Genomic DNA, 14,541 nt, shown 5'->3' with positions numbered 1-14,541 from the left:
GTATATATATATATATATATATGTATTCGTATTATATAAAGTATATATATGGATCGCCAAGATGTTTTTGGGGGGTTTTTGGTTTGTTTTTGATTTGATTTAATAAATATTACAATTTTTTTTTTTGGGGGGGTTTGTTTTTGATTTTAAATAATATTATAATATAGATAATAAAAAAAACAATTTGGAAACAATTTTAAATATAGATATATTTAATAAAAGGTGTGGGTGGTGTGGAATAGGACAGATATAGAAAGATATAGAGGATGTTGTTGTTGTTTGTTTGTTTTTGATGTAAATTTTTAGAATGGTAATGAGGGGCAAAATGAATTTGATTTTTTTTTTTGGTAGAGGGAAAATAGTTTTGATCATAATTTTGTTGTTTTTTTTTTTTAAATACATATTTTTGTAGAGACCAACGCAATATTTATGTATGTAAATTTTGAAGATTTAAAGGTTTTATGCATTCAATTCAATTGATTGATTGTGTTTGTTTTTTTTATATTTTTTTAAAGGGTTGGGGATATATCACATATATAGTAGTTTGAGGTTAAATAATTGGTTTTGATTGTTTTGACGAACATATATATAATTTTTTTAAGACGATTTTTCATTTGATTTGTTCAACGACATTGTTTGAGAGAGAGAGAGTATTTTTAACATAAAAAAGAAAAAAGAAAAAGAAAAAACAAAATCGATAATGAACGCGTTAGAGATTTAATTGTAGTGTTGGTTTTTTGTTTGTTTAGTTTAATTGAATAATCAAACAAACATAATATATATACTGCATAATATATAATGAAAGTTTCTTTTCTAAATAAAAAAAAAATTATATATGTTTTTAACTAAATAAAAAAAATAATAATTTACAAAAACAATTTTTAAAAGAAACAAATATTTTAAATAAAATTATGTATAGTATATATAAATATGAAAAAGAAAAACAAAATGATTTCAAATAGTACTCCTCGCTATATAAACACTATCGACTGATCGTTACTGAAGCCTTTTTTGTATTGTAATGATCATTATAAATTTTAGAAAAAATATTTTTGAATTTTTTTTTATGGTTTATTTTTCAGGCCTAAATATATATATCAAATTTCGAAACGAATATTGCCTATTATTTTTTTTTTGAAAAATTCTTTAACCTTTTTCTTCTAGGAAAAAGATACAAGTTTAGAGTATAAAAATTTAATTTTTCATAAGAAAATTTGCGATTGACACATTTATAAAGTAAAAAACAAAAATATACAAGATATATGTAATATAACGTATGTATAAAAACATATATAATTAACAAATATACACTGATAAAATTATATGATAAAGCACTATAAAGCCAACTTAAAATTAACTAGATGTGAAGAGTAAGAGTGTGGGAACATTCAATTATTTGAAAAAAATTAATGTAATAATAAAATTATAATAAATGTTATTGTTACATTAACATTTGAGATATAAAAAAAAATAATTTTTCTATATCAAATTTTTATTTTTTTAGTGTGGGTACATTCAATTATTTGAAAAAAATTAATGTAATAATAAAATTATAATAAATGTTATTGTTACATTAACATTTGAGATATAAAAAAAATAATTTTTGTATATCAAATTTTTATTTTTTTATTTTTTTTTTTTAATATTTCTAGCTCTTCACACCCATTTGCACTATAAATAAAATTCATGAATATAAATTTTTGGCCTATAATTATAGCTAAACGAACTAAAAGCTAATTATTTGAACACTTATTGTATGTACAATAACTATTGCATACTTTTAGGATTTTTTCAGAAAATTTTAAATGGTAGCAATATTTATTTAATATTCGAAACTATTCGATATTCTAGTATAGGCACCACCTTCACAAATATTTCGCGTTTTGAAACCGAAAAGGCTAAACTTCGTATCCGCAAATTGGGGATATTTTTTGGGGGCTTGTTGGTAAATTTCCCTAAATTTGGGGATTTTTGTGGGGATTTGTTTTTTTGAAATGGTTTCAGTATAATGAATCAGGTTTACAATAATATTTACATCATATTTATTATTCTAGATTATTAAAAAAAAAGCCAAAAATAAAATATTTACATCATATTTGTTTTCTTAGTTTATAAAAAAAGAAGTTACAATTAAAAAAGAAAACGTTCCTATGACATCAAATAGAGTACAAACGGAGCCTTTGGACTAGAAACGGACATAGGATTTAATTTTTGGTTAATTAATAATTTTACTCAGCTCAGGATTTTACACAGCTCAGTAAGGACTTGGGCCTAAATGTTGCCGCCTTATCAGTGGGACAATATATCCCATAAATATAGAAATGATGAAAATGGTTGATCGACCAGTATTTAGAAGTAAATTTTTATTCAAACATACACGAGGACCGAACTCCCATTTTAATTTTTCTAGCATTTGGACTAGAAACGGACATGGGATTTAATTTTACTCAGCTCAGGATTTTACACAGCTCAGTAAGGACGTGGGCCTAAATGTTGCTGCCTCATCAGTGGGACAATATATCCCATAAATATAGAAATTATGAAAATGGTTGATCGACCAGTATTTAGAAGTAAATTTTTATTCAAAAATACATGGGAACCGATCATCTCATATGATCATCTCAACCATATTTCGAGGGCAAAATGTTGTTTTTGGATGGTGACCATGGAACATTTTTGTCGCAAAAATTTTGTTTTCTCGGCAAACATATACATGGTTGCCGAAGTCAGACATATGCTTTTTTAGAAAATAACATGGTTGCCGCAAACATGTTACATATTCTCAGTCCAAAAATAACATTTTGCTCTCGAAACATGGTTGAGGTCATCATATTCCTTCTCTGGGTGTTCTTTTCCAATATTTATAATATTTCCTTTTTATTCCTTTGAGAAAAATGGACTAAACAAAAATTCGTGTTCTTGAAGTGAAAGCTTGTGTATTTATTTTTTTAAATTAAGAGCAAAGTTAAAAATATTGAATGAGCTAGTAGTAAAGGAAAGGTCTTAAAAACATTTGCTCGGAAGTTCATTTACTATTTTAATTGAAATGTTTGAAAAAAATATACATGTATCAATTGAATAGTTTCATATTTTAACCCAATAGTTTCAAATTGAATATGGTGGATTTTTTTTGTCTGTAATATCCCTTACAATAAGTGTTCAATACAATTATAATAATTTTATAACAAAAAAATATATATAAATAAAAATCTCTATAATTAAATGTGGATTTAAAAAAATATCCATAGCACTTTGGTATTCAGCTCGTAAAATAAAAATTAAACAAAAATAAAGCTTAAAAATAAAAAAAAAATGCTTAAAAAATAAAACAATTTAAAAAAGGCATAAAACTAGGCATATTAAATATAAAGCATTTAGTAAATAAATAAATAAATAAATAAAAATATTAAAAATCACAAAGCAAAGCGGCGTTATTAAAATAAAGCAAAAGAAATGTGCATAAATGAAAGTGAATTAAAAACAAAAAACAGAAATAAAGACTTTGAAATAGGAACTATTGTTGTGGATGAGATTAAGACAAAGGAAACAAAATTGATTAGACAATTTAACTGAGTGGCGATGAATTTTGCTATGGTTTTGAGCAAATGAAAATTATGAGCGGATTGTTAGATTGAGTTATTATTGTTTTGTTTTTCTTCTTCTTCTCAAATATGGATGATATGTTTGGGGTAGCAAGAGAAAGATTTTTTGTATGCTAATATTTGACTGCTGGGTTGTTTCACAGAAAAAACCTTGGTAAATGCTTTGTCAATTTTTAATTCACAAAATGATGCTTTCGTTTCGTTTCGTGTTTTTTTTTTTAAATTTTGAAATGTAAGCCTAAACATAATTAAATCCAACGAGTTATCTAATAATTTAGATAAGAATTTCCAAATGTAGATGTGTTCCGAGGAAACTCAATTTCAGAACACAAGCAGTAGTAGTAGTAGTGATGGTTTTGTGGTGTGGTGGTGTAGTAGTAGTAATATGATGAATAAATTTTCTTGGTTGTGGTTTAAATCCGTGTTCTTTTGTTTTCGAAAAAAATTTGTAGGTTTGGAAAAAAGATGTGAAAAAAACATATACAAAATAAATTAATTATATTAAAGGAAACAAAACACAAATAATAAACAAATAAAGACAATTTGGAAAATTGTTTGTCAAAAAAAGGAGGAGTAAATAAAATACTAGAGATTTAAGGCAAAAACAATAGAAACAAATTAAGTGTAAATAAAAAAAGATGCATTAAAAACCCACCACATTAGTACGTGTTGTTCTCGGCAAACCACCGGAGGAGCCGGCAACTGGACCCCCACCACCAGCGGCACCAGGTGGCAGTGGCGCCACACCGCCCGGTGGATACTCAAAGAAATATTCTCCATCATAGGTACGATAAAAATCATCATAATATGAATCATTGTAGCCACCGCGATAATCCGAATAACCATAAAAGTCATATTCATAATCTATAAAAATTTCATTTTTAGGAAGGAGAGACAATTTTTTTTGCATTTTTTGTATCGTTTTGGTTTTTAGTTTTGTGCGGATAGATCGAAAATAAGTTTGCCAAAAAGATATTTTACAAAAAATTAATACCAAAATAAAATTTAGAAAATATATTAAAAAAAAAAACAAAATAAAAGACAAATCCAAAAAAGATTAATAAAGTGGTACAAAAACAATTAATGTAAAGGTATTGTTGTAAAAAAAAAGAAAAACAAAAAAAAAAACAATGTTTACTAATGTTTTTTTTATATCATCTATAATCTATGATAAAAATGTTCGTTTATCTAGAGAGAAATTCTTGGATTTCTTCTCAAAATTTTATTCTTTGCTCTATATTTTAGCAGTAAGATAAGAAACTACTAATTGTAAATACTAGATGAGTATGACTCAGTTGTAATGTAAATAAAAATAAAAAAAATGGTATGGCTAGGTTTTAATGTTCGATACATGTAAAAATTGTTTGGCTTCTTTGTCGAAATTGATTAAACTAAATAGTTATTAATTGGCTACCGTAGGTGTAGGTTAGGCTTACTAGGTGGCAGCCCGATGTATCAGGCTCACTTAGACTATTCAGTCCATTGTGATACCACATTGGTGAACTTCTCTCTTTATCACTGAGTGCTGCCCGATTCCATGTTAAGCTCAATGACAAGGAACCTCCTTTTTATACCCGAGTCCGAACGGCGTTTCACATTGCAGTGAAACCACTTAGAAAAGCTTTGAAACCCTCAGAAATGGCACCAGCATTACTGAGGTGGGATAATCCACCGTTGAAAAACTTATTGGTGTTCGGTCGAAGCAGGAATCGAACCCACGACCTTGTGTATGCCAGGAGGGAATGCTAACCATTGCACCATGGTGGCTCCTCTGTTATATACAACTACAATGGATGCCATGAACTGTGTAGGAAAACCCTACTCCTCCTAATCGCTTGGTGTGATGGAACTTGAAAATGCCTAAAACTATGCAACGCTTTTTTTAAAGGTTAAATATCAATATCTGAAGTTTTATGTACTGGGAGGACGGACATCAACACCAAGTCTAACATATAATTTTTTTTATTTTTATAATTTGTGTACACGCATTTACGAATATCCTCCGTTCTATAGGGGACAATTTCTATTTTTATTAATTTTTCATAGATTTTTCCGTTCTAAAATGTTTTACAATTTCATGGGCTTTAAACGAATATTTCAAATTGTACAAATAGGTTAGTTTGTAACCAACTTTTTGCTAGGATCTTGTTTTCATCATTGCTATTTTCAGGACAAAACATATGCAAATTCTTAATTCAAAACCAAGCCGACAAATTGGCTAATTAATGGCTAACTGAAGAAATGATTAGGTTTTAGGTTTAGGTTAGGTGCCAGCCCGATATATCAGGCTCACTTAGACTATTCAGACCATTGTGATACCACATTGGTGAACTTCTTTCTTATCACTGAGTGCTGCCCGATTCCATGTTAAGCTCAATGACAAGGGACCTCCTTTTTATAGACGAGTCCGAACGGCGTTCCACATTGCAATGAAACCACTTAGAGAAGCTTTGAAACCCTCAGAAATGTCACCAGCATTACTGAGGTGGGATAATCCACCGCTGAAAAACTGTTTGGAGTTCGGTTGAAGCAGGAATCGAACCCGCGACCTTGTGTATGCAAGGCGGGCATGCTAACCATTGCACCACGGTGGCTCCCAACTGAAGAAATGATGAAATTTACAATTTCAACAGCCCAGCAAAAAAAGCGTCGCCAAAAAAGTAATGAAAATGTTTTTTTTGGATCCGGAAGTGGTGCAAAATTGACGCAGAAGTGATGAATTTAACATGGGCTTGTCATAGGACGGAAGTCCTCTATTTCAACAGCCATTACACTGAATTTGCATCACTTCCGAATCTTCTCGAAGTGCTTTTAAAGTTGTGCCTTTGGAAGAACTTCCAAATTTTTTTGCTGGGAGGTAGAATATATCAAATTGGGAATTGCTATATAATGGTGGGTAATAACCGTGATTTTTTCCTAGAGTTCTTTAGAAATTTATATCACAAACATTTTAACCATTTTTTGTTTTTAATTTTTACAAAGTAAACAAATTTACACCATGAACATGAAAGTGTGTGGGGGAACTTGAAAATGCCTAAAAGTATGCACTACTTTCAAAAATTAGCCATCAAAAATTAATTATTGTAGAAAATTAACTTATTATTCATATATGGTAAGCAAATTCAGCTTTAAAACTGAATAGACTTATATTGCAGAAATAACACAATTATTTCTATACTTTTACGGTTCTTTTCATTTCTAAGCTCAATGAACTTTTTTTTTAAATTTAAACGAACATTTTTATCGTATTTTTATAAATGATTTTTTTCTAAGAGGTACTAATTATTTTTTTTTCTAATATTACAAATAAATTATATTAAATCAAATTACAATAAAAATCAATGTATTTACTAAAATTATTACTAAATGTTTAAATCTCATTTTTTTTCGGCTGTCTTCAAACAACGAAGACATAAGAAACTGGTATAGGAAGAAATTGTCACACAAAATTCAAATAACAATCATTTGGCCTTGGTTTTCGTAGAAGATTTTTTTTTTTCAGGAGAAAACTAAAATTCATAATTCAAAAAGCCAATCCTAAAAGGTGGGAACTAGTCAATAATTAAGCATTAATCATTTTTTAGGTGAATATTTTTATTCCATTTAGAAAACAAAAAAAAACGTTAAAGCATAAAAAAACATAAACACATTTTCGATGAATATTTTTATTCCATTTATCAATTTAAAAAAAAAAAAAATTTTTAAGGGTAACAAAATAAAATCAATGTTTTTAAAACATAAAGAGAAATGTTAAAAAGAAAAATCGGAATATCACATATTTGTAACGTATAAGTGGTTCAATATTTTTTTTTTTGGATTTTGGTATTTGTATGATATAAATAGGCTTTTTGATTGGCTAGATAATATCATGACAATATCACCATCATTGACAACATCAACAACAATTACTTACCGGCAAAACATCAATAAGTATACTGGGTGTTTAACATTTGCTACACAGAGAACAAACAACAAACACAAAATTGCAACATTTAATTACACACAAAAAGTATTTATATTTAATTTAGTCTTGGTTTTTTTGTTTTTTTTTTTTTTTTAATTTAGTCTTTATATGGATGGATTTAGGATCTTGGAAATTTATTGTTATGTTTGTTTCTTTTTCTTAAAAAAAAAACAAAGGAAGAAAAAAATTAACTAATAAATGGCTGCCTTGAATTTGAAGAAAAAATTGAAGTGAATTGATGTTTATTTATATATATAGTACATATATGACATTAAACATTTATTGGAATAAAAAAATCGATTAAATGGAATAAAAATAAACACATAAAAATTTCTCTAAGTTCTCGTTTAATGGTTTTAAGAAAGAAGAATTTAGCATGCAAAGTAAGAAGTGAAAACTTTAATGTATGACGATGATGATGATGATGATTTTTTGTTTTTTAAGATTTAAATATATAATAATTGTTATTTTTTTGTCAATGTTAATTTAGTATCAGGCCAAGAGAAAGCACAGAAAATAATTAATTTCAAAATAATATGAAAGATATTACAAAAAAAGAAGAAGGAGATGAGAATATTTAAAATAGTGCAAAATTATGGTTAATACATTTATGACAAAGAAATACAACATTTACAGGAATAATGATAGAATAATCAAAAAGCATACGTTAATGATTCCTTTTTCTTATTGGTTTTGGATGAGGTTTGATTTTTTTTTTTGTAATGAAATCAACTTAAAATAAAACAAAAATAATAAATGCATAAAAAGCTGAAATTTTGTTTAACTAAAATAGAAGAGATAATGTCTTAGGGTTTCAATAAAGAATACAATACATCATATATATATAGGTAACTAAATTAAATAACTAAAATCCAAAAATAATATAAAAAAAGAAAAAAATCGAAAAATTAAAACTAAACATTAAAAGAATCTTAGAACCCTAGCAATAATAAGTTATATAAAATATTTCAACACAATATCCTTGCGTTATATTTCTCTTTTGTTAGATTTTTGAAAATTTATTTTGTGTTTTGTTTTAGTTTATTAAGAGATAAAATAATAAAATATAACAAAATAAATATTCAATATGTCAACGGCAAAAACAATGACTAAAAATATTTATATAATTCTTTCAATAATACATAATACATATTATTCTAAACCAAAATAAAACTTTTAGGTTGTTTTTTTTTTTTTTTTTCAACTATCAGATGAAATTATTTGTAAATCGTTTCTTTTGTTTGATTGTCAAATTGGGTTTCTTCTTTTTCTTTGTTAACGTTTTAATATGAAACATTTGTTTCATTTACGAAAAAAAAAAACATAATATAATCAAAGTAATAGGATATAAAAATTAAGACTTACCATAATCCCTGGGCATTGGTGTGCGTAAAGGAATCCTTGGAGCACCGGGTATACGCATGGGTGTACCTAATGGTATCATGCCAGGATGTGTTGGTGATAGATTTCTGTATGGAGACAATGGTTCAAAACTATGTAGGTTTTTTAAATTGTTCAACACATTTGTTTTTTTTTATGTTTTGAATATTTTGTTGTTGTTTTTTTTTTTAATAAAACGCAGCAAGTTGGGGTATTTTGTAAAATAATTACAAACATTTGGTGATGGTGATTAATTGATTGTTGGTGGTGGTGGTGGTGTTGGTAATAGTAGGTAGTAGTAGTAATAGCATAGGTAATAGTAGATTGGATTTATATATATTTTTTGTTTTTTGGTTGGTAGAATAGTAGTTACAGTAGCGGATATCACAATTGATAGCAAATAATAAAATAGTAGTTGTAGAAGTAGTAGTTCATTATTTTTTTTATACATTCGGTTGTTTTGCAATAACAAACGGGGCAACATAAATGAAATCATAAAAAAAGAAAAAGAAGAGGATATTAAATTAATGAAAAAAATCTTTCTATTGCAAAGTTTATGTCATAGAAAACAGGTGAAACATAATGAAATAATATAATGTGTGAATTCCGAATGGTAATCCAATTTTTATGTATATGTCCAAAAACACAGAAAAAAAGTCTGTTGTAAAACTGATGCTAAAATGAACTAATATTTATTGCAAAAATTTTTTGTTTTGTTTTAGTTCATTTTTAAAATTTTGTAAGAAAATTTATTCCAAGTATGTCTCAAAAATTTTATCAATTAAATGACACTAAAATTTTAATCGCATATAAATTAGTTCAATTCTAACTAAAACAGAAGAAGTTTTTCGTACACTTCTCAAAAATAGTACGAATGAACTACAGCGTGGTTAAAATGGAAATGATCTGGCGCTTAAGATTTTTGCTTTATTTTTAGTTCATTTTTTCTGAATTTCGCAAATGGTAATTAAAAATCCGAAAATATCGGAAAATTTTCTTTAGTTTAATGAATCTCCAAGTTTGGAATACCAATTAGTTCAATTTTCGCACGAGATAGTTCATTTTTTCCATAATGTAGTTTACTTTTTTTTCTGTGCATAGTTTACAGTATATTTTGGGTATTCAAATCTAATTTATCGAATGAAAAAATTCAACTTGATAAAAAAAAAAACAAAAAAAAAATTAAAGTAAATTTTTCATACCCGTGTGTATCAATGAAATGCATTAAAAACTTCTATTGAAAAATAAATTTTAATTTTCCAATCAACAAAATTACTATTTAGAATTAAATTTCTAAGAAAATTATAGAATTTTCCCACAAAACCTTTCATTACTAAATGATTTAGTAAAAAAAAAATTGGTAATTACTATTAAATAAAAGTCGTGATTACTTTCCCAAAGACTGTACTGTACTTCTGAAATTACTTCTTTGCAGCATTACCAAGAGCTGATTTGTATGCATGAAAAATATATTACTAAAAAATGTAGTGTATGAGATATAAACAAAAAATATATTGGCTACGCAGTGGTGCCAAGTCCCGAAGGGCTAAAAGCATCAAAAATTTATTATCAATTCTAACATAGCAGTTCCAAAAATAAAAAAAAAACTTCCAAAGATGTATTTTAGAACTTTTGCATACTGATTTTATTTGAAGCATTTTTAATTTTATCTATGCAAGTGTACAGCTTTATAATTGTTAATGCTTAGTTTACTTTCATTCAATTCATTTTGATCAGTAATGACTTTAAAATTTCAAAATATATATATTCTTTTTTCAGAGGAGAAAATAAATTTTAAATTTGGAAATATTAATATTTGGAGGGAGTCTATTTCTTATTTAAATTATGAGTGCTATTGTTAATTTAATAAAAACGTTTTAGTGATATCCTTTATAAAGTTCTGAAATTCTGCACACGTCGGTGGACTTTTCAAAATAATACCCTAAATAACAATATTGATTAAAATAGGACCACCTTCATAACAAGCAAATTCTATGTTTGGCAATATAGTTGAGTTTCTTGGACTTTTGACAGTCCAATCAGAAGTTGGTGAAAAGGTAATTTGGTGCCTTTTGGAAATAAAAAAGCACTAAATTTGGTGTTAAAAGCACAAACTTGGCATCACTGGCTACGTGGTAGTACTCATGAAAATTTGACGTGTGGTAACCAAAACTATCCGGTGAAGGTGATGGACATCATTGTCAAGTATGCCGTGGCCAGGGTTGCCATTTTGATCCGATCGGACCAAAATTAATCCAAAAATTATTAGTTTTTTAAAATTTGGTCCGATGGTCGGACCAAATGTAATTTGATTGATTTTGATAAATTTTCTTCAAATCGGTAATTTTTTCAAAATTTTCTAAAGAAATAAAATTTTTACAAAATTTGAAATAAAATTTTGTATAGATACAAAATTATGCAAAAATGTTTGTACAGGAAGACAATTTTGTAAAAATTTTATATAGAAATAAAATTTTGACAAAATTTTCTATAAAAATAAAATTTTGACAACATTTTCTATAGAAATAAAATTTCGACAAAATTTTCTATAGAAATAAAATTTTGACAAAATTTTCTATAGAAATAAAATTTTGACAAAATTTTATAAAGAAATAAAATTTTCACAAAATTTTCTATAGAAATAAAACTTTGAAAAAATTTTCTATAGAAATAAAAGTTTGTCAAAATTTTCTATAGAAATAGAATTTTGACAAAATTTTCTATAGAAATAGAATTTTGACAAAATTTTCTAGAGAAATAAAATTTTGACAAAATTTTCTATAGAAATAGAAAATTGACAAAATTTTTTATAGAAATAAAATTTTGACAAAAATTTCTATAGAAATAAAATTTTGAGAAAATTTTCTATAGAAATAAAATTTTGACAAACTTTTTATAGAAATACAATTTTGTCAAAATTTTCTATAGAAATAAAATTTTGACAAAATTTTTTATAGAAATAAAACTTTGGCAAAGTTTTTATAGAAATAAAATTTTGACAAAATTTTTTATAGAAAGAAAATTTTGACAAAATTTTCTATAGAAATAAAATTTTTCACAAAATTTTCTATAAAAATAACATTTTGACAAAATTTTCTATAGAAATAAAATTTTGACAAAATTTTCTATAGAAATAAAATTTTGACAAAATGTTCTATAGAAATAAAATTTTGACAAAATGTTCTATAGAAGTAAAATTTTGACAAAATAAAATTTTGACAAAATAAAAAAATAAAATTTTGATAAAATATTTTATAGAAAAAAACTTTGACAAAATTTTCTATAGAAATAAAATTGTGACAAAATTTTCTATGGAAATAAAATTTTCACAAAATTTTGTATAGAAATAAAACTTTGACAAAATTTTTTATAGAAATAAAATTTTGACAAAATTTTGTATAGAAATAAAATGTTGACAAACTTTTTTATAGAAATAAAATTTTGAGAAAATTTTATATAGAAATAAAATTTTCACAAAATTTTCTATAGCAATAAAATTTTGACAACATTTTTTATAGAAATATAAAAGTCTTTATGGAAATAAAATTTTGACAACATTTTTCTATAGAAATAATATTTTGACAAAATTTTTTGTACAAGTAAAATTTTGGAAAATTTTTAACTTTTAAATGATATCAATTTAATTTGGAAAAATGGTCCGCTGGTACGAATTTTGGAAAAAATTTGGTCCAAAATAAATATTCATTGTGGCAACGCTGGCCGTGGCACAAATTCTGATTGACTGATACATTGAGAGAGTAATACTGTTTATTATATTATTTTTCCACGTTTTTCACATGGTAATTTTCTATTTTGGCATTTTTGTGTCACTTTTGAAAAAAATCTTTTTACAGTGTATTATTTGTATTAAGATTAAATTAGTATTAAATTTCGGTAAAATCGCCACTTTTTTTAAGCGTTTTAATAATTTATCAAATATTAGGTCCTCTCGTACTGAAATATTTTAATTTTTTAAGATAGAAACCAACCTGGCTTATGCTGGTTTGAACTCACATCATGTAAGGACATTTGTGCCACTAAATGTCATACTTTATATATTTTTGTACCACCTTTTTGCCATGTTGTGCCACTTTTTAATTGATTCTTTACTTCCAATTCCAATAGTTTTCATAAATTTGGAATCGAACAAATGAGACCACTAGTTTTGATCAAGCAGAAAATTATGACGCCTAAAAATATGCAAAGAATTTTGGGTAGTAGGTAAACCGTAATCTCCCATGAACTGTTAATTTTTTTTCGATGATATGACAATAAATAGAAATTGTTGGGTTTATTTAGATTTAATTTGAAAAAAAACGCGACTTCATAATTACATAGAAAAAAGCTTATAGAACGCTTCAATTCATATTCTATATCTATAAAATTTTGTCACTTTTTAGAAATCCTTAACGGTAACAAGAGTAGCCTCAAAGAAAATTAGAGACAAGTGGTTGTTGCATTTATGCAAATCAAATTTTTAACATCACTTCCATAATACGAAGGTCCATCAGTGGTAAACATTTTTCAATATTTATTTATTTATTTACACACCATAATTATGGGAATATAATAATCATATTCCCATAAACAGCGATATCTCTTTGATGTCACAATATTGAGAATCCTGACAATATTTTCTTTCCTTTCGTGGTCCTAAATCATTTAAGTAGTATAACTACTAACTACCTTACAAAAAAATGCATTTCATTGATTTATTGTGATACTGTAAATTTAGGACATTTTTAAATTTGGACTAAAGGTCAAATAGGAGTTTTGTTTAAGAGCCAAATGGTATATTTTGTTTTCTCACAATTTTGCTGGGCTTTGCCAATATTTATTTTAAATCAATGTTATCTTTTTGTTAGTAGAAATGTTTGTTTTTGTTTTTCAGTTTTGAGTTATATGCATATGGTTTTAAATTTGGTTCATTGTGTTTTCGTTTCATGTACTATGAACGGTTTACAGAGAAATTTCATAATATTTATAGCCTTCAACTTACCCTACTATGCCGGGACGTGTTTGCATCATTTGCATCATTCGGCGTTCACGAGCACGTAATATTTCTTCCTTTTTCTTTTTGTCAGAAGGTGGCTTTGCCAGGGATACCTACGTGAGTTTGTATGTAAGAAAGGAAAACAATATTTTAGAATTATAGTAAATCATTTACCATTTAAAGTGAAAAACAAAAATTCTGTGAATTATAATTTATTATACTCATTAACAAATTTTAGACATACGGTAAAACCTATCAAAAGTGGACACTGATGGTCGTTTATATTTTCACAACATTTGGGAGTAGTCCACTTATAAAATGTTAATTTTCATGTATTCACATAGCATACGTCTCATAAAAATTGTCCACTTTTAAGAGGTTAGAGATAGTCCAAATTGGGGAGGTTTCACTGTATATCGATTGTTTTTCTTTAAACTAAAATCTTTTCTTTAAAGGCAAATAATATATATATATATATATATATATATATATATATATATATATATATATATATAATATATATATATATATACATATATAAATATATATATATATATATGTATATATATATATATATATATATATATATATATATATATATA

At 26.1% G+C, this 14,541-nt stretch overlaps 1 protein-coding gene across 25 annotated transcripts in view; it reads right to left on the bottom strand.

The window, feature by feature from the left end:
- Syp (synaptotagmin binding cytoplasmic RNA interacting protein) overlaps positions 1 to 14,541 on the bottom strand; it is a 529,002-nt gene that overhangs the window by 33,543 nt on the left and 480,918 nt on the right. For 11 of the 25 annotated variants that reach the window (XM_075292386.1, XM_075292409.1, XM_075292396.1 and 8 more), the window contains 3 exons: positions 13,946 to 14,052; positions 8,932 to 9,059; positions 4,258 to 4,466 (listed from right to left, as the gene is read on the bottom strand). In XM_075292386.1, coding sequence (XP_075148501.1) covers positions 4,258 to 4,466; positions 8,932 to 9,059; positions 13,946 to 14,052 — 444 coding nt within the window. Of the gene's footprint in view, positions 1 to 3,908; positions 4,029 to 4,257; positions 4,467 to 8,931; positions 9,060 to 13,945; positions 14,053 to 14,541 lie in introns of those variants that run through there. The other 14 variants (XM_075292401.1, XM_075292408.1, XM_075292400.1 and 11 more) reach the window with 4 other exon arrangements.

This window comes from Haematobia irritans, chromosome 1 (genome assembly GCF_050003625.1).
Source record: "Haematobia irritans isolate KBUSLIRL chromosome 1, ASM5000362v1, whole genome shotgun sequence".
In the NCBI taxonomy this organism is placed as follows: domain Eukaryota; kingdom Metazoa; phylum Arthropoda; class Insecta; order Diptera; family Muscidae; genus Haematobia; species Haematobia irritans.
This window is presented reverse-complemented; position numbering and strand designations above follow the sequence as displayed.